This window comes from Sebastes fasciatus, chromosome 6 (assembly GCF_043250625.1).
Source record: "Sebastes fasciatus isolate fSebFas1 chromosome 6, fSebFas1.pri, whole genome shotgun sequence".
Lineage (NCBI taxonomy): Eukaryota > Metazoa > Chordata > Actinopteri > Perciformes > Sebastidae > Sebastes > Sebastes fasciatus.
Genome location: NC_133800.1, coordinates 29,572,267 through 29,592,166, shown reverse-complemented (window position 1 = coordinate 29,592,166; position 19,900 = coordinate 29,572,267). Strand labels below are relative to the sequence as shown.

At 37.2% G+C, this 19,900-nt stretch overlaps 3 protein-coding genes across 5 annotated transcripts; 2 read left to right on the top strand and 1 right to left on the bottom strand.

Moving 5' to 3' along the window:
- The first annotated feature begins 2,156 nt into the window (after nt 1–2,156).
- On the top strand, nt 2,157–9,051 carry emb (embigin). Its single transcript, XM_074639111.1, has 9 exons — nt 2,157–2,316; nt 3,942–4,019; nt 4,122–4,305; nt 4,834–4,916; nt 5,099–5,235; nt 6,061–6,222; nt 7,733–7,850; nt 7,941–7,971; nt 8,058–9,051. Exons 1-9 carry the CDS (start codon nt 2,205–2,207, stop codon nt 8,116–8,118), a joined length of 966 nt encoding a protein of 321 aa, XP_074495212.1. The 5' UTR covers nt 2,157–2,204; the 3' UTR covers nt 8,119–9,051.
- Nucleotides 9,052–10,034: 983 nt separating this feature from the next.
- On the bottom strand, nt 10,035–14,377 carry mrps30 (mitochondrial ribosomal protein S30). The gene is made up of 5 exons (XM_074639110.1): nt 13,730–14,377; nt 12,318–12,463; nt 11,897–12,002; nt 10,625–10,801; nt 10,035–10,519 (listed from the first exon to the last, which is right to left on the bottom strand). The coding sequence occupies exons 1-5, from the start codon at nt 14,328–14,330 to the stop codon at nt 10,260–10,262; spliced, it is 1,290 nt and encodes a 429-aa protein (XP_074495211.1). The 5' UTR covers nt 14,331–14,377; the 3' UTR covers nt 10,035–10,259.
- hint2 (histidine triad nucleotide binding protein 2) lies at nt 13,864–19,522 on the top strand. 3 transcript variants are annotated; one of them, XM_074639114.1, is made up of 5 exons: nt 13,864–14,002; nt 17,062–17,199; nt 17,343–17,447; nt 19,023–19,095; nt 19,201–19,522. In XM_074639114.1, exons 2-5 carry the CDS (start codon nt 17,068–17,070, stop codon nt 19,290–19,292), a joined length of 402 nt encoding a protein of 133 aa, XP_074495215.1. In that variant the 5' UTR covers nt 13,864–14,002; nt 17,062–17,067; the 3' UTR covers nt 19,293–19,522. The 3 variants fall into 3 exon arrangements, with proteins under 3 accessions (XP_074495215.1, XP_074495213.1, XP_074495214.1); XM_074639112.1 differs by lacking the exon at nt 13,864–14,002 and adding an exon at nt 16,613–16,970; XM_074639113.1 differs by lacking the exon at nt 13,864–14,002 and adding an exon at nt 16,621–16,832.
- Nucleotides 19,523–19,900: the final 378 nt, after the last annotated feature.

Genomic DNA, 19,900 nt, shown 5'->3' with positions numbered 1-19,900 from the left:
GGATGAGGCAATCTGCACAAACCTTCATTGCTAGAACAGCATTGTAAATGTTTGTTCATGTAACTCGTCTAAAAATCAAGTTGCAGTCAGAGGAAAGTGAGGCTGGAGGAGCTCCCTCTGCTGTACAGTACAGTTACAATAAATATGTAAGACCATCTGCAGCCGTTGTTGAGCCTCATGCAGGAAGCAATACACAAACAAATTTTCCCTTATTTTTGTTTGTATCCACGATTTGTTCTTATTTTGTTAATACCGATGTTTTCTTATTTTTGCTCTTCTCTTAGGTAAGAGAACATTTTATGAGTGGTCGAGAGCGCTCTTACCAAGATAAGAAAAAGAAAACATCTTGTTTGTACACAAATTGGTCGTCCATTGCAAGAAAACACAAGTTTTAAATTTGAGGGACATAAAAAACAAATTTTAATTTTAAATTAAATTAAATTAAATTTTAATTATTATGTGTCTTAGAGTAATAAGTAAATCTATCTATCTTATATAGTATTTAGGGGGCGTTAATTGATGCTAATAATAAACAATCAGCACACGCCTCCAATTAGGATCAAGTGGGATTTATCATTCAGCACACCTGGGTAAGAGCAGATCTGCATGGTTAAGAACGTTTAGTGCATCTGAATTTGACTTCTCTCATTTTTTTCTCTTAACAGAAAATTAAGAAAAAATATAAGAGATATTTAAGAGAATGTTGCTGCATGAGGCTCATTTTGTAATATAATTAACCAAAGGAGAGAAAGTGAAAAACCTCCAGCCACTTTCCACAAAGCTATTATTCTTCTGTCTTTCTATCTTGTAGCTGTCCTCCCCCTCAGGATGGCAGCAGAAGGCCTCTCTATTAGGACTCACTTCTCCTCCACCAGCTCTCTGGACCTGCCTGCTGCACCCAATGTCATCAGATCCTCCTTGTTTAGCCTCCATCTGCTCCTCAGCGAACCGTGTGACTTTCCAAAAGAGTTCCGCTCAGTGAGTTTCCTGCACTGTTGGCTTTTATTATTATCCCCCACAAGTTCATGTTGCTACTTTTGGAAATGTCCACTGCACACTTGATTGACCTTATCTCTGAGCTTTGAGGTCCATTCCCCCGTGGGTCGGACATAATGTGCCGCTCCACAGTCCATCCGACTGTGCATGTGTTCATTTCTGCATGTGACAATGTGGCAGAATTAATCTCCTTACATAAGAAAGCATGAGTTGTGTCTGTGCCAGGATGTCCCACACAGTGACAGAAACTGCCAAACCCTGCAGAATACAGCACGAGCGGACAGCAAGACTGCTTTTCACGCTGTATTTATTCACCTCAGGTCAAGACTACTTGTAAGAGGAACACATTTATTAAGAAACTGGAGGGAAAAGATGAAAAGGAAATTGACAAATAAAATGTAAAGACAGAACGGAAATTAGTAATGAAATGAAAAGAGAATGGGCACACCTATAAAACTGATAACAAATAACCTTAATCCAAGAGATGTAGTGAGAACTGTGTGTGCTCATGTGCACATGAATACACTTTTTTAGCCTGTGCATGCATGACGCAATACATGAAGGTGTTTAACTCAGTGTTATTATAAATATTGCTCATGGGGGATGTTTCTAGGGGTGGAAACGGGGCTGAAACGGAGCAGAAGCACTCTGAGTACTGAGTTGCTCAAGTAGATGTGAGATTATTTTTGTTGAAATGTGCTCAAAAAAATTAGCTCTTTTGAAATCTACTCACCATAAACGGATATCAAATCTACTTAAAACAGATTTTCTGTTTTTAGAGTATGCACAAAAACAGCAAATTTGTATGAAAAAGCAACTCGACTACAGTAGCAGTAGTTAGTTTCCACCCCTGGCTGTTTTCATGAGGGTCGGCAGGTCACGTCCTCTCACGTAACACCATAGGTCACCTTGCAGAAAGCTCCACAGTAGCAACAATAATAGCAGAAACGGGTTTTTATCACACAGAGAGCAACATTTGGTTCATCATGTTCTGTCCATGCAGAACCGTGCAGGATAGTACACTGCAACATCGAGATATGAACCCTGTCCGATTGAATAATGGATGGAGTCGGCCACCCGAAGGCTGCAGGGTGACATCATGGCTGCGTCACTTGTGCAGCTGAGTGAGGAGGAGGAGGAGGAGGAGGAGGAGGAGGAGGAGGAGGAGGGTGGTGGTTTTTAGACGATGCAGCAGGCAGAGAGAAGGAATGAGAAACCTGCCTGCAGAGGACAGAGGGATAATAATCATGTCAGCCTCCTGGAAGCAGCTCTTTTTTCAGATCCTCCTGCTTCTTGTCTCCTGCAGACACATCAATACAAGTAAATGACTGTTTGGGTTTAATTTTTGACTGTTAAAACATTGTTCTGCCTTCTCGTTTCCCCTCTAAATTATCTGTAACCTTGTGAGGACAAGAAGAAGAAAATGCCAGGATTTCCACACCATCATGTACTACTGTTTCTACCACATTTTTGGTTTGTAAGTTGCAGATAGTCAATGTTTATTTTTTTATCATCTCAGGATGGAAAATACTCTGAGACAGCATTTATATCATCACGGGAATCTGAAACTCTATATTAAAACCAAAAGCAATTACTTATTTAAGGATTAAAAAACTGATTTAGAAGACTATATAGCTGTGACAAATTAATTAATGCATGATGTTTTATACTCACCATAAATTTACCATTGCCTCTGGCTATACTCTGTTACCTTTATTATAATATCTGAAGGGTAGTATGACTGTGATACTGTAAATAAAAAAATAGCAGCTTTTTTTATTACAATACCACTGCAAATTGGAAGAGGATTAGGACTTTATTAGATCTTATTTGATCCTTTTTCTATATTTGATCCTACCTTTGAGATATTATGTATATTATTTATTTATTTGTTTGTTTTAGCGTGTGTATATTTTACCTTCATGATTATGACTCAACAATAACTTTGAGCTGCATCTCTTTGTATGAAAAGTGTTATGTGAAGATTATTAATACATTTCAAGATCGAAGAAACATCATTGCAACCACCTAGTGCAGCCTAACAACCCCCTTGTGCAACCTAGTAGCCTAGCAACCACCTAGTGCAACCTAACAACCACCTAGTGAAACCTAGCAACCACCTAGTGCAACTTAGCAACCACCTAGTGAAGCCTAACAACCCCCTTGTGCAACCTAACAATCACCTATTGTAACCTAAGAACCACCTAGTGCAACCAAACAACCACCTAGTGCAGCCTAACAACCCCCTCGTGCAACCTAGTAACCTAGCAACCACCTAGTGCGACCGAGCAACCACCTAGTGCAACCTAACAACAACCTAGTGCAACCTTACAATCACCTATTGCAACCTAACAATCACCTATTGCAACCTAACAACCACCTTGTGCAACCTAACAATCACCTATTGCAACCTAAAAACCACCTAGTGCAACCTAACAACCACCTAGTGCAACCTAACAATCACCCAGTTCATCCAAACAATCACCTAGTGCAACCTACCAATCAACTAGTGCAACCTAGCAATAGCCTATTGCAACCTAACAACCACCTAGTGCAACCGCAATCGCCTATTGCAACCTAGCAACCACCTAGTGCAACCTAGCAACCTAACAATCACCTAGTGCAACCGCAATCACCTAGTGCAACCGCAATCGCCTATTGTGCAAACTAACAACCCCATAGAAACACCCTTGTAAGGGTTGTTGTCAAAACCCTGACAACAACCCTTACTCTAAAAACCCTAGCAACCACATAGCAACACCTTAGCAATGAACAATAATATCCTAACAACCACTTACAGTAGTTGTTCCCCACCAACAATTTAACAACACCCAAGTTAAAACTTTTTTCCCCGAAAAATATTGCCTCTTCTACTATAAATACTGTCAGCTAGTGTTCATTTTTAGGTTTGTGAGTGTTTATATAATATTTTTTTTTCCTGTCAGAGACAACTGGTCCAACGCCCCCACCACTTGTTCCCATCAGTCCCCTGCCAACAGAAGTGAAGAGCTTTACTCTTAAAGGTAACTGTTTTTAAATCGTAGTATTATGGCAGAGACGGGTGTTTTGTCCGATGTTGATGAGTGACTGTTCATTCTGACTTTCCATTGTGTCTGTGGATGCAGGTGAAAGTCACACAGAGAAAGTCGAATTGTTAAACCCTGTCAACCTGACACTGGAGTGTACCTGGACAGGTAATCAGAACAAGCTACCAAACATAACTGGGTTCTGGAGAAAGGATGTGGATGAAGTTGAGAACAGCCGTGTCACTGTGCAGTTGGAGAACGACCAGTATAAATTTAAAAGAGTGTAAGTACTTTCTGCGTTCATTAATCCATCCATTAGCTCCAGAAAATTCATTTTTTATCCTAATTTGTCTGTCTTGATGCCCCTATCCACTGTGTGCTCTGTTGACTGATAATTCAAATTCATGCATGTGTGCATCATGATTTACAAAAATAGTTAATAATATGCATCTATTATTAGATTTTATACAAATTAAATGCATATTTTTAAATGTTCGGCAGCTTGAAAAATGAGTCGGATGTCCATATATAATAACTGTTTAAAGTAAAAAATAATACTTTCTTTCTCGTAGTTGGATTTAGTTTAGAATTACTTTATTTAAATCAAAATAAAAACTTTATTTAAATGACATGAAAGTAAAGCACACTGAGTTTCTACCACTATTGTCTTTATTCAATTATAAATCATATTAACACATTTTATTGCAGAATAATCATGTTTTCATGAAAAGAGCACAAATTATATACAGACTTTTCCTAAATCCAAAATTTGACATAATATATTTTTGTATTTATTTTTTTGCTTTTACAGGTTCAGCATCGACAGTGAAGAAAACCTCGGAAGTTACTCCTGCGTGTTTGGAAGTGAAGCAAAAATAGAGTTTGTTTTGGCAGGTAAAGATCACATCCTTTCTTGAGTTGTATATATATATATGTATATATCACATTTTACATTTCCCAGCCAGCATTTGTATTGTTATCAGCTTGTTAAGTCCCTGCTGCTTTTTCATAATGAATGTCAATATTTACACTATGTTTAAAGGGGATAAATGCTCTTTTTCCTTGTTGTCCACCAGCTCCACAGATCACTGAGGAGCGAGATAAGCCGATAGTCAGCTATGTGGGGGACTATGTGGTGATGACATGTAAAATGGGGGAAACCAAACCGAAGCCCAGCACCTGGAACTGGTACCAAGCAAACGGCACAGACAAGGTGGGTGAGCTGCTCAGAGCCGTATGTTGTGTGGTGAGATTTGTGTCACTGGTGACATTTAAATCAAAGTTTTGTTTTGGAATAGATAGATGGAATAATCTGGTCTGCACGTTTGGTTAAAGGTCCCATATTGTAAAAAGTGAGATTTTCAGGTCTTTTACATTATAAAGCAGGTTTAAGTGCTATATAAATACTGTTAAACTATCGAAACGCTCAATATACGGAGAAATACACACAGAATTCAGAAATTGCGCTTTTGAAACAAGCCGTTAGGATTTCTGTCCATTTGTGATGTCACAAATATACAATATTTAGACCATTACACGGTTTTAAATGTAAACATCCTAAATGTGTCCCAGTTTATTTCCTGTTGCAGTGTATGTAAACAACATCAGCTGACAGGAAGTAAACATGGACCCAAACTGTTGCCTAGCAACGCAATTCCTTTGCAATTCCGTTGAAATGCACTAAAACGGAGCGTTTCAGACCGAGGGTAAACACAGGTATATTCAGGTGGACAGTATGAGGAAAATAAAGTGTTTTTTGAACATTACAGCATGTAAACATGTTCTATTAGAAACACAAAATACAAGTATGAACCTGAAAATGAGCACAATATGACACCTTTAAAACAAATGATGTTTAAATGTAACTTGTATTGATGCATTAATATTTAAATCTTAACAATCAAGTATATTCACTTAAAAAAAAACCACATATGATGTATTTGGTTTTTTTTACTGTGAAAGATTGTGAATCTGATGAAAGATGTATAAACACAGTTATGGCCTCTGACCCATTCGATATTTGATATTTTGTTTCCAGGAGCAGATCTTTGTTGCTTTAGAGCCTCTTCGCTATGAAATCAAAACCGAAGAGTGGAAGACCAAACTGGTGGTGCACAACCTGACGGAGGCTGACGGAGGATTGTATTACTGCGGCGCGGTGTACGCCATCGGCACCACGATGAGCCACGTGCAGTTGAAGGTCAGATATGAAAAGGTCATTTACTCAAATACTGTGCTTAAGTACAATTTTAATGTACAATAAGCTTATAAAATACAAAATGTTGTCAAAGACGAAACCAGTGGTTCTCAACTGTTTTGGCTTGTGACCCTTTAACAAAAACACAGTATCTACTTTAGTTGTCGATGAGCTCTTCCACCAAAAACTTCTCAGGTGGTTTCATTTTAATAAACCAAAGGAATAAAACTCTAATATTTCACACACAAAAAAAAACAATTAGAGAAAAGTCCCAAAAATGAATAAAAATGTATGTAGCAAACTTTGTTTTTTTCTTCTTTCCTACGTCATTAATCATCTCACGGCCGCTCAGATTTATCTTGTGACCTTTTGGAAGGGCCCGACCCCTAGGTTGAGAACCAACAGACTAAACTACATAACTGTTTATAAAGTAGTTCAAACTAAGTTCACCTCAACCAGCTACAATTATAAAATGTTACTTGTGCAATGATTCAGTTCAGTTAAACACAGTTCAAATACAAAATGGAGATTTGTGAAATGGGACGCTCTTATAGTATATGTTAACTACCACTAACACGTCTGGATTTTAAAAAGTGCATGTATTATACAGTAACATTCACAACCTACAATACACCTAAGACTAACTTAAAACTAACTAACCTTACCCTAACTCAGGGGTCTGCAACCTGCGGCTCCTCTCGAGTGGCTCCTTGTGGATTTAAAAAAAAAATGAGTGGAAATTAATAATTTTTTTTGTATATTTTCATTTTTATTTATCATTGTTGTAGGTCTATGGTACAACCGTACGATGGAGTATTAGGGCCACATTGAGGAAAAAAAATAAATCTGAGATTTCGGGAATAAAGTCATAATATTACAAGAATAAAGTCATAATATTATAAAGTAGTAATTTTACGTGTTATTTTCTTTTTTTCGCGTAAAATTATGACTTTATTCTCGTAATATTTCAACTTTTTTTCTCGTAAAGTTATGACTTTATTCTCGTTATATAACGACTTTTTTTTCTCGTACTATTAAAACTTTTTTTCTTGTAAAGTAATGCCTTTATTCTAAATTATGACTTATGACAGCACATTTATTCCATCAGTCTAAACAGTGTTTAAATAGGTAAGATACAATCAATGAATACTTATGGCAAGTGGAACTAACAGTACAATTTAAATGGATTGACCGGTTAGAAGTCCCCCGACGTTTAGCTTTAAGATATTTTCATATCAACTGCTGCCTTGAGCTCTTTTTAACAACAGACACAGATGAAGACATTTTTATAGTGTTATCATTTTCACTCCATACCTGTAGACCCTCTGCAAACCTCTCTAAAGCTCGTACATTTAAGTTTATGATGCATCAGTATTAACAATCTAATAATGTACATGGGACATTTTTTCCTTTGTATACTTTAAGTACATTTTGCTGACTATACTCCTTTTAAAGTTTTGACTTTTACTTGTGATGGAGTATTTTTTACATTGTTGTACTGTTACTGCTGAAGGTGATCTACTTCCATGAGCCTCTGAAGCCCTTCATAGCCATCGTGATCGAGGTGGTCATCCTGGTCGCTGCTATTCTGCTCTACGAGAGAAGTCAGTCCAAGAAAAATAACCAAGCAGGTACTCAGACAGCATACAGATACTCCTGTTTAAGTTTATGTGTGTACTGCATGTTGTATTTTAACTTGAAATGATCTGCCTTATTCTCAGAAAATGGGACGACTGGCGAAATGAACACACTGTGAGTATTATGGGAATGGTGCAAATCTCTCTAAAGATATGTATATTTGTATGTGTTATGATGTACATGTTTTATTCTCTCATCAGGCCTCAGGGAGAAAATAACGGACCAGAGGAAAGTTCCTCAGTGAGACAGCGGAAAGTTTAAAGATGTCAAATCCAACAGATCCAAGCTTCTTTAAAACATATTCTGCTTATTTTCCCAATGTGAATTATAGAGCAATATCTCAGCAACTATTCTACAAGTATGTTCACCAAACTAAGTGCAATACATTCAATAATTATTCCTGTAATTTGCACACGTCACCTCTTTTAGGTTTAAATTTTCCTTCTATTTCACTGGGAGATGTGTTTTTTTTTATTTCTAATCGACAGTGCTGTCATGGCAGCTAGAAGAGCAAAGCATTTATCTTCGTTTTTTTACTGTTGAAACCTGTTTGCATCCACTTCCTGTGGAAAAAGTGACACGCATCACTATGCCTTCGACACCTCTCTCAGAAAGGAAGTGGCTTTTCTTCTTTTAGGCCAACATCTTAAACCACATCTCCTTTTTATTCCTGTTATTGATGCATTGTGGTTTGTGAGCAGTGCCTTACAATCTTAAAAAAAGCACTTAATTAACGCTTTTTTGTCACTTTTCAGAGTTTGTCCGTGCAGTAATGTGTGTCTAACATGCTGTATATTACCTTAATAACGTAAGATATTTCATCATATATGCAGATGCTTGTGTCTTTTTCATGTTAATGTATCAGAAGAAGGTCAGAAAGGTCATCACAATCATAACTTCAACCGTGTGTCTTTAGTTGTTAGTCTGCACTTAACACCTAACAGATGTGCCACTGTGTGTAAACAAACAAATTAAAACTACACGAGTCACTGTCACTGTCTGGAATAACTATATCGCAGCCATTGTTTTAGTTTATATGAAGGATAAAGGAGAACTCCAACGATTTCACACATCAGAGTCTGTTTACAGGTCTTGTGAAGAACTGCTGCACATGTGAAAATAAGTTGTATGATTCCTTAAGTGGCTCCAGAGGAAGAATGTGTGGAATAAAAGAGGATATATCTGGTTCTCCTGCATTGATTTAGATCCTTTTTCTTAAGTCCAATGTTACAGGAGTGCAATGCTAAATCAATGTATTACTCTTATTAAAGGAAAGTGGGTGTATGTGTTAAAGGAGACTCTACAGGCAAAAATATTGTTTCTCATGCACTGGTCAATTTTGAGATTTTTGGCTATTTGCTCACATAACATGTCTTCTTTCAGACTAGTGGAAAGAAAACAACAAAAAATACACATTTAGGTGTTTATTTTACTACTTTGTCTATTTACATCTTTAGATTTCTCATAAATTCACCCAAAGTTAGCATCAGATAATGCCTCATTTACATATTCAAACATAACATTTCAGAAAACTTATCTAATAGAATTATCTAAATTTAAGTCATCAACTGAGGAAGTTTCATGGTGATATCTGTTAGTTAAAATCATCTTTTACCCTATTCATCTGTAGTGTCTTGCAAACTGTATGCATTTTTACAATCTATATCTTTAAAGGCTGTTTTCTCAAAATGAGTTTATTTCAGACTCTTGAGCCAGAAATCTCCACTTCAGTAGCACTTTCATACACCAAACTTCCCAGTTTCATTCCTCTCTATATTCTGAAGGTTTTTACAGAGGGGTTTGTTCATATATCATTCATAGCTTGATTTATACAACATTTTATTCCTAAAAACATGGCGAAAATGTTTGTTTTTTTGGCTGTTAACGTTATGTTTTGTCAACAAAATTAAACAAAAATTTAAACCTGGCTTTATCTAATGATCAGATATCTATTCTGGAAATGTATGCAAATTAGCACATATTGATAAGATAATGTATCTTTTGCATATTTAAATAAACATTTTTAGAAAACATGTAATGCAAAAAATAATAATCTCAATGTAAGTAATCAACTGGTGAAGTTTCATGGTGATATCTTTTAGATAAAAATGTTTTACCCTGTTCTTCTATAGCGTCTCCCCTTAAATTTTAGTAGCGAGCACTGAAACACACACGAGTCATGTTGAAAAGCATGATTTAATTGTTGCATAAATATTGTCTGCACAATAATAATAATAATACTCGGTGATGTGTGTACAGTAATTCTTCCGTACTTCGTTCAGTTTATAAACCTGCTTTTTTGATATTTTATACAATCTGACAAAACGTCCTCATGTCTGCCATGTTGGGCTCTTGATTTTCCTTTCAACGCCTCGGAGGTCACAGAACCTCCTGAAGAACTTCTAGGGCTGGTTCATGAGGAACTGAACCAGGAGCTTGACGACGTCGTCGTTCAGACCCACCACCTCTCCGTCCTGCACGCTCTCGTACAGCCGCATGCTCTCGGTGCCCCACAGGAGGTTCTTCCTGGGGTTGTTGGCGTCCGTCTCCACGGAGAGAGCCACCGTGTTGAGCTGGTAGCAGAAGAAGGAGAAGAACTTGCCGTCTGTGATCACAGCCTGGGACACGAAAGGCCTGGTGACGTCCTCGTGGTTCCAGAAACCTGCAGAGGTGAGAGGGAAGTATGAAGCTATTTCTTCCCTGAAGTAAATTACAAACGTATATTGTATAAGCTGTGTGATGTCTCTTCCCTGTGCTGCTAACTCACCCTGGTACATGGCCTGAGCTCCCGTCCAGGCGAAGAGGCTGGTGAGTCCATTGGCTCTGAGGAAGACCTCCACCTGATCAGACTGCTGCCTCCGAGCCATCTGGTCTCTGTGGTACCGGTCGGGCACCAGGTGGAACTGAGTGTGACCGTAGCATGCCGGGTCTGGTAGCTTGGCGCCTGTTGATGAGACCGAGAGGACAGAGTTAACCGAGCACAGCTGAGAGAGGAGAGGGGTTAATGAAAAAACAACAACATGCTTCTCATGTTTCTTCAATATTCTCTGATTGATAGTAAATCATGAAAACTGTTCTATGTAATGATGGACTGTCTTTGGGTCAGAGGTCAGAGCTGCAACGATTAGTCAATAGAAGGAGGATTAATAAGCAGGTTAAGTCCATTTTCAAGCAAAATCTGCAAATATTTGACAGTTTCAGCTTCTCAAATGTTAGAATTTGTTGCTTTTTCTTATCTTATATTGTAGTAAATTGAATATTTCTGGGTTTTACACTGCTGGTCAAACAAAACAACACATGAGAAAACGTGATGCCCATTTCGTCCACAGTGACCTTGACCATTGACCACCAAAATCTAATCAGTTCATCCTTGAGTCCAAGTGGATGTTTATGCCAAAAAAACTGCTCCCTGGGCGCTGTAGAGTAGCTGCCCACTGCTCCTAATATATACTAGGATGGGTTAAATGCAGTAGCTAAAATGTGACTGTGTGCTGTGCTATGTACGACGAGTGACAATAAAACTGGATTTACATTTACAAAAAAAGTAACTGATTAATGGAGGAAACCGTTGGCAGATATATTGATAATGAAAATAATCATTAACTGCAGCTCTAAAAAAGATTTTCTGCTGCTGCTGCATATTAAGGAACGCGTTATTGATCTTTTGAAAGTCTACAAAAAGGCTACAGTTGTTTGTATTGATACACTATATTAGACCAGTGGCAATGCTAAGAGCAAAACACCAAACTATTGTTTATTTTGAGTAACAGTGTATCTCAAAAAACAAGAAAAACAACCATCTCATAGACTAGGAGTTGGACGAAATGACTGTTATTCAGGTTGGACGTTTTGCATTTGACTGACTGAACAGCTGCATGTTGGCGCCCCCTAGTGGCAGCAAGAGGCAACTGAATAATGAGGATTCAACTTGTATACCTCAACATACAACATGCTCAATTTATGTTCTTGTAGCTACTGCAAAATCATGTAATCTGGATGAAGTTAAGACCCAGTGGATGTGACTGCTCTCATCTGTTACCTGTAAAGATGTTGTTGTCATACTGCCTTCTGAACATAGGCATCAGGTTGGGAGCGTACTTGACCTCGGGAACTTCAGCTGCATACGAGGCCTCCAGCGGGGTGAACTAAGAGGAATTAAAACGACAGAAAGTGATGAGAACAAAATCACATGAATGCTTGACATTAAATGGAAACTATTAATGATAATTTCAGTCTCTAATGTGTCACAGAAGTGTGCGAAGTTCAAGTTTTGTAACATTTTATAACATCTTTCAGTGTTTGTTTGTTTAAATGATTTGTGTCCTTCAATGTTGTGCAATGATTTGCTTTGAGATACTTTAGTTTTGTCATGTATGAAAACCCAACAGAGGAATTAAATACTGTGTATAAAACAGTAATTTTTAATGCATAAATTCCCAGGTCTGAGGATGATTGTCTACCTGTTGCAGTTGTTGGGTTATCCTGATCTGACTGTGCGGTTTGTCATCGATCTGGAACCTGGTTGGCTCTAGCTGGCGTCTCCGGTGCCCCCTTGGGATGATCCTGTCACCTCTCCTCCAATAAAAGTTGACCTGAGGATCAATATCTGATAAAGAAATACAAAAAATATGATTTACAGAGGTCAAACAGTCGTGTCTGTGGAATAATCATGTACTGTAATACTGCTATTATATGGTAGTTTTTGGAGTATCAAAAGTACTTAAAGCTGGCACTGAGTGTCTGGTCACATATATATTGTTGTTAACTTATTATTTGCTCAGATAGTTCTTTATTTAAATCATACATTTTACATTTTTAGACTATTTCATTTGAGCAAAGTTCTCAGCTGCTTGTGTTTAAACACATTTGAGAGGTTTGGCTTTTTTGTTCAATGGAAAAAAAAACTTGTTTTTATTCCTCAAAAGTGAGACATTGTATCAGGTATCATATCGGCAAAACATGTTAAACAATACACGTCTTTAGTTAGGTGAAACAAATTTATTTCAGAACTTATTAAACAGGTCTTATTAAATGAAATAGGGATGCAACTAGCCTAATTATTACTTTCATTATTGTTTAATGATTTCTTGATTAGAACAAATCATTTTTTCTAGTAAAAATAAAATGTGAAAAGTGCCTGACAAAATCCAGAGCGACCAAGAAAAATGACTTTTTTGAGATGATTACACCAACAAATGTTTGGCATTTTGCTTGATAAATTACTTAATGATTAATTGATAAGCAAGTAGTTGTTATGCAACTTTCTATTGATAGACTAAATGACTTGTCTCGTCAACACCAAAGTGAAATTTTGAGTTAATGTGTTCTCCAAACTATCAACAATCAAGTCACATAAATAGATTTTATTTTATTTTATTGTTTTAAATTATATATATATATTTTTTTCTAACTTGTGTATTTCTTTTTACTTATATATCTATTTTCTGTATATAATATGTTTTCCCTGTATCTATACTGGCTTATTTTATATTAATATTAGGTTTGTTTCTTTGTACCGAGAATGTTATTATTGGGGATGTTTGTGAATGTTTGTTCTGTTGTTTCAAAATGAACAAAAAAACAATAAATATAATATTGAAAAACAAAACAATCAAGTCACATTATTGATATAGAGGTGGTGAGTCAAAAAAATATCAATAACCTGCTCTATTTGATCAGTAAAAACAAGGATAAAAACCTTGTTTACTCGTCCATATGTGAAACTAACCTGTCAAATTCACAATATTATTACAAATGTATATTTTAAGAAGCACAAAGGCCTGGAAATGATGGTTTATTTGAGCCAAAGTGGAAGACAAGAAAGCTAAATCTTCCACAGTTTGACAGGTGCCAAACAACCAGTGCTCCATACCCAGACTGGAGAGCTGCAGCAGTGGGTTGTATTGGATCATACTGTAGGTGAGTCCAGTCACCAGGTTCCTCAGAAAAGGTCCAACCAGCTGCTCCTGCTCTCTGTACAGGAAAGTCTTGCGTTTCTTGATGTGCCAGTGCTCCTGTAGGATCACACGAGTGACCAAGGAGCGGATGTCCCTGAACGCATCATCATCAAGTACTGTAGCTGGAGCTCCATCCTCCTTCTCCTCCTCTCCGGTCGTCTTCTCCGGACTCAAGGTGTATTTCTCGGGTAAACCCGGGATGTATGCGGTCTTGGTGAAGTGCTGGTACCACCTGTCTGCGTTCCGAGCGAAAGTCTGAGGATAAACCACGAATTTCATCCGCTGGATGTGAGTGATGAGGGAGAGTTTCTCCTCCACGGTGGAGCCGCAGATCTTCTGGACCTGCTCCGCTACCTGTCGACACCGGGCGGACTTACTCTTAGCCGTGAGAGAGGGCACGATGGGGGGGTACGCGGGCTCCTTCACCGCAGCATCAGTGTGAGCTCCAAGCCGCTGGTGTCTTAACGGAGGAAGGTTTCTAGGGAACAGCAAGGGCAACCGTTTGAGGGTCGCCATGTTTCTTGTCTTCTTCTTCGTTGGGAGTTTTACGGCGTTTGGCAACTTTGTGGTGCATTACCGCCACCAACTGGTCTGGAGTGTTAGAATAGAATAGAATAGAATAGAATAGAATAGAATAGAATAGAATAGAATAGAATAGAATAGAATAGAATAAAAAGCTTTATTGTCATCGTATTAAATACAACGAGATTCACAGTTGCCACTTCTGGTCAGTGCTTTAAAACAAATACTTTACAAGACTAAACGAGGCAGGTAAAACATATATAACAGGTAAAACACACACAGTTATAAAGTAAATAAAACAGGTAAAGTAGATGTAATAAATTAATATAAACAGAAGTGTTACACTAGAAGTATAAAATATAAAAAATAGATGTAATGTAAACAGAGGTAATTGCACTTGTAAAATAGGTAGGGTATAGATGTAATAAATACAATTTAAACAAAGTTGCACTTGAGGTGTATTTTGCGTCAAGGATATATTGCACAGATAAATGTATTCACATTCAGTGTATTAATATTGCACAGATTTATTTTTTGTTCAGTGTTCATCAGTGTTCTTACTACTCATTAGTTTTACTACTAAAGAAAATAATGATGAAATAAAAAATAATACAAAATATATCATATGTATGTATACATATGATGGTAATATGACACTATGTGTGTGTATACACACACATAGTGTCATATTCTCTGTTCTCCTGAGATCTTGTATGAATTCCAACTTCCAACTCAGCAAACTAAGAAGTTCCATAAATGTTTATTGTTTATTAACCTTATATTATTCCATGATTTATCCCTATTTGATTTATGGTAATATTGTTTTGGCAAATACATACCCCTCCAATCTTCATAAACTTTATTTGTTGCAAAAACGATTTGTATGATTGGCAACTTTGTCAAACTCTAAGGAGGCCTCCGTTCCACTGTTCAGGAAACTGAACATCTTTTCAGTTTATGACATAAATATTCATCAGATATGTCTGTTTATATATATATATATATCTATATCTATATCTATATATATGGCAAGAACATATATATATATATATATATATATATATGTTGCCTTCTTCTTCTTTACCATCATCGTTTAGCAACTTCTTTAAATCAAATTCTCAAATTCATTCTCATAATACTAGACAGGTTAATCATCTTCACCTGCCTTTTTACAAAAACAAAACATGGCCAGTACTCCCTCAGATATCGTGATGTAAAATGGAACACCAAAATACATGTTATCAAGATCATGTTATCCTTAGAGCATTTTAAGAGGAAATTATCATCACATTTAATTCATGATGTCTTATTATCTTTTGATATGTTCAGATATATTTTCTTTTCTTCTGTACTGTTTCTTTTGTATGTATTTCATTGTTTTTATTGGATTGTTTTCCACCGTTTGGTTAGGTTTTTCTGCACATTTTGTGTTCTTCTTGTTGTTGTTTAACTTTTGTTGTATTTTTACATTTTTTTTCTTTCTTCCTTTTTTTATTGTTTTTTTTCTCTCCTGGGGTTGGGGGGAGGTAAATAAGCCTGTGGCTTCTTGACCTTTCCTGACACATTTCTTGTTTGTTTTTTTCATTGACTGGATTTTGTGCAGTTTTATATATGTGCAAATAAATATATAAAAAAATAAATAAAATAAAACTTGTTCTTCCGTTATCATCAGAGCTCGCAAAACAGCTCTCCCTACTGCACGAAAAGTCATAATAAAATCTAATTCCCATATTCGACAGTATTTCAGTTGTCTATAGCTCAGCTCATATACATGAACTGAGAAACGTAAAACGAATTATTCTAATTTAGTTCAGTTTAAGCATCACAGTTAGCAGCAGAGAACGTTGACGTTGTTGAAGGGACCCTCGCACACATTACAAAATGCCCCCTTTGGATGCACTCAAAAATGTCGGAAGTTTGAAAGAAACACAACATTATCATGGAAATAATAAGACTTTGATAACGTAAACGCACACCACCAGGTGTGAAATTTGGAGACGATGAGCAATAAAGTCATGTCCAACAATTGATGGGGGAAAAGTTGACTTTTATGGCCAATAAATTATGTTATACTTGCGTTTTCGCACCTGAGACGCGTTTTTACGTGTGATCCCAACAATATTAATACAATTATGCATACACAAATACCCCTACATACTCCCAAACCACTATATAAACAGATGTATTGTAAACAACAACTTTATACTTCTCTAACGGGATGGTTTCCCGGTATCCTACTGTAAACAGAAACCAGCCGTATTCAGAACGGGGAGTACATGAAGGCACCATCAGCATACAGTACAGAGCTGTCAAAACAGCTGCAGGACTTTTGCAGCGTTGTGTCGACAAAAACAGGATAAACTCTGACATATTTACGTCGGAAATACTTTATTAGCTGGTTAGCTAGTTATGTACTTTCGACATATTCTTCGGAGGCAGTTAATCGGGACCAGAACGGCTCACTTCAACCCTTTACACCGTGTTTGTGGAGCCCAGGTAGCTGCGCTGAAGATAACTAGTCTCTTTCTCATATACAGTTTCTTTTTGTTAAGTTCAGCTGAGCATTTTGACAACAACTGTCCTACCAGCTCTGGTGGTGGCTGTGGGGAACCTGCAGAGCCCCACCACCAAGAGGTTTGGTCTATTGTGCACCCTCATAAGTCGTTTTGATTGTATGCAAGCAGCAGTTTTGAGCTGTTTATGATGTGTCTGTCTGACCCCACAGAGACCAATGTGCACCAGAAGAGACGAGGTGAAGCTGGCAGAGGAGGCCAGCAAGAAGTATGGCTCCCCAGCTCCAACCATCTTCTCCAAAGTCATTGACAAAAGCATCCCTGCAGATATCATTTATGAAGATGAGAAGGTAAACAAACCAACCCTCTTCATAACATGGTATCTCATTTGGTCCACTGTTCCACGTGGAAGGTGAGAGATGAACACAACATATGATGCAATTCATTCAACACTTAACATCTATGTTTTTTTTCTTCTGTGTGTTATTATCAGTGTTTGGCATTCAGGGATATCAGCCCACAGGCCCCGGTTCACTTCCTGGTTATTCCAAAGCTCCCTATTCCCAGAATAAGTGAGGCCAAAGATGATGATGCTGAGGTGAGTCCGTCCATCCAATCCATTTTCTTTAAAGGTCCCATATCATGCTCATTTTCAGGTTCATACTTGTATTTTGTGTTTCTACTAGAACATGTTTACATGCTGTAATGTTCAAAAAACCTTTTATTTTCCTCATACTGTCGGCCTGAGTATACCTGTATTTACCCTCTGTCTGAAACGCTCCGTTTTAGTGTATTTCGATGGAATTGTGACGAAATTGCGTTGCTAGACAACAGCTTGGGTCCATGTGTACTTTCTGTCAGCTGATGACATTCACATACACTGCAACAGGAAATAAATTGGGACACATTTAGAATTTTTTATGTTTAAATCTGTGTAAAGGGTCTAAATATTGTATATTTGTGACATCACAAATGGGCAGAAATCCTGACAGCTTGTTTCAAATGCAGAGTTTCTTAATATGGGCTGTGTGTATATCCCTGTGGATTGAGCGTTTCAATACTTTCACAGTATTTATATAGGACTTAAGCCTGCTTTATAATAAAAAAAACATGAAAATCTCACTTTTATAATATGGGACCTTTAACTCACTGATCCTGTTCAGGGGTTGTGAGGTGTGAGATTAGGTGAACAACATGACAAGCACATTCCCATACATACACTAACAGTTCACCCATGTGTTGCATTGTTGCACATATCTATCCATTAATCTGCTGTGGGCATGTCTGTAAAGGGGAGACTCGTTGGTACCCATAGAGCCCATTTCCATTCACATATCTTGAGGTCAGAGGTCCTTAGAAAAGTTTTCCCTCGCCAAAATTTAGCGTAGGTTTGGAGTGTTATTGTTAGTGTTAGTGCTAATTTGTGTTAACGCATTACTATCTTCTTGACTTTGATAGCCCTAATTTAAACTAAGGGGCCTTCACCAATCCATTAAGAATATAGCCCCAGAGAAGACGTAAACAAACTTGTGTGACAGCCAGGTATGTAAACGTGCTATCGGCCATGTAGCGATGTGTACCTGCAGCACTTTTTCTTATCACCTAATTTGCATTTCTGTGGACTGTTGTAGTTGAAAATCCTCAAACAAACACTGGGAGGACCTCCACACAGCAAGCTCACGGTTTACGCCCAGGACTACTTGTTGTACACATAAAATATATTTGCTGTTACTGTCGCCGTATGCAGCCTTCAGGGCGTATATTCACAGTAAGCAGGGAACAGGAACATCTCATTGCTACAACTTGAAACCATCCAATATCATCAGTAGGTAGGAATTTAAAATGAAACAAATTGCAGCTAATGTTTTCTGAGAGGAATTGATTGTATTGGAGGGCATACAAATTGTAATATTACATACGCAGTCAGTGACCACAGTCCAAAATCTAATATCTGATAGTATAGCAAGACCATTTTTATATGTAGCACATTTAATTAAAGTTAAATTCAGCATGTCAACCACAAGGGATCAAGTCCAATGTGGGTCCTTTGCCACAAATTGTCCTCTATGACCAGTCACACTCGAAATTTTAATCTTTGAAAAGCCAATTATTATAGAATAATGTGCACACATGAAATGGAAATCAACAGCTCTCTTCTTTTTTCAACTTTCAGCTGTTAGGACATCTGTTGGTTGTTGCCAAAAATGTGGCGAAGCAGGAATCTTTAAAAGAAGGATACAGAGTGGGTAAGTTGTTACAGATATTGTCTTATATTCATATACAGTGTGTGAAAATGCAGGCTCTTTATTGACTTGCATACTGAATTGTGGGTATTTCCCTGCCGCCTGCAGTGATCAACGACGGAAAGCACGGTGCTCAGTCAGTTTACCACCTTCACCTCCACGTCCTGGGAGGAAGACAGATGTCGTGGCCACCGGGATAATGGTTTCATATGTCTGTTCGTCTTTTCAGGCTACTTTCATGTGTTTAATCCCACGAGCATGACATGATATATATGACGGGTGTAGATCATAATCTCTGTAATCTGTACAAAAACTAACTTCACCACGTACAAACATATGACGTGTAAATATGTTGATTTTGACAAATGTAAAAATGAAGACATTATGTTTGATATGGCTGCAAATAAAGACAGTATTTCTAATATGGAAAGCTGAAAACTCAACTCAGTTCTTTAATCTGACATCGTCTAGCATCTGTGAGCAGATAATACAGATAATACGACTACAAATACAATGAGGAGTTTAATCTAGACAGCAATAGTCAAAGAATATCAGGGAATTTTAATCAGTGAAACCGATTTTATATCTCATTTTTTTGCACATTTTCAAAATAGATTTTCTGCTCACTTTCTAATCATGTGGAGAAAAAAAATCAAAAAGGTGGAACTAAATCTCAAAATCACATTACCACATCAATAATTTATTAAAAACATAATTAAAACGAGACAAAAAATAAATGTCAAAAAATTGAATAAAAATGTAAAACTAAAAAAATTGTAATATGTATTCATTCATTTAGGAGCAGTGA

Bases quoted from the DNA above. Each gene is read 5' to 3' on its own strand.
- hint2 (XM_074639112.1), top strand. From the start codon at position 16,746: ATGTACTTTCGACATATTCTTCGGAGGCAGTTAATCGGGACCAGAACG. The intron at 16,971-17,061 runs GTTTGGTCTATT...CTGACCCCACAG, and splicing joins CAGAGCCCCACCACCAAGAG to AGACCAATGTGCACCAGAAG. The intron at 17,448-19,022 runs GTGAGTCCGTCC...TTCAACTTTCAG, and splicing joins CCAAAGATGATGATGCTGAG to CTGTTAGGACATCTGTTGGT.
- emb (XM_074639111.1), top strand. From the start codon at position 2,205: ATGAGAAACCTGCCTGCAGAGGACAGAGGGATAATAATCATGTCAGCC. The intron at 4,306-4,833 runs GTAAGTACTTTC...TTGCTTTTACAG, and splicing joins CAGTATAAATTTAAAAGAGT to GTTCAGCATCGACAGTGAAG. The intron at 7,851-7,940 runs GTACTCAGACAG...CCTTATTCTCAG, and splicing joins CAAGAAAAATAACCAAGCAG to AAAATGGGACGACTGGCGAA.
- mrps30 (XM_074639110.1), bottom strand. From the start codon at position 14,330: ATGGCGACCCTCAAACGGTTGCCCTTGCTGTTCCCTAGAAACCTTCCT. The intron at 12,003-12,317 runs GTAGACAATCAT...AATTCCTCTTAG, and splicing joins TAACCCAACAACTGCAACAG to TTCACCCCGCTGGAGGCCTC. The intron at 10,520-10,624 runs GTGAGTTAGCAG...TCACCTCTGCAG, and splicing joins AGCTCAGGCCATGTACCAGG to GTTTCTGGAACCACGAGGAC.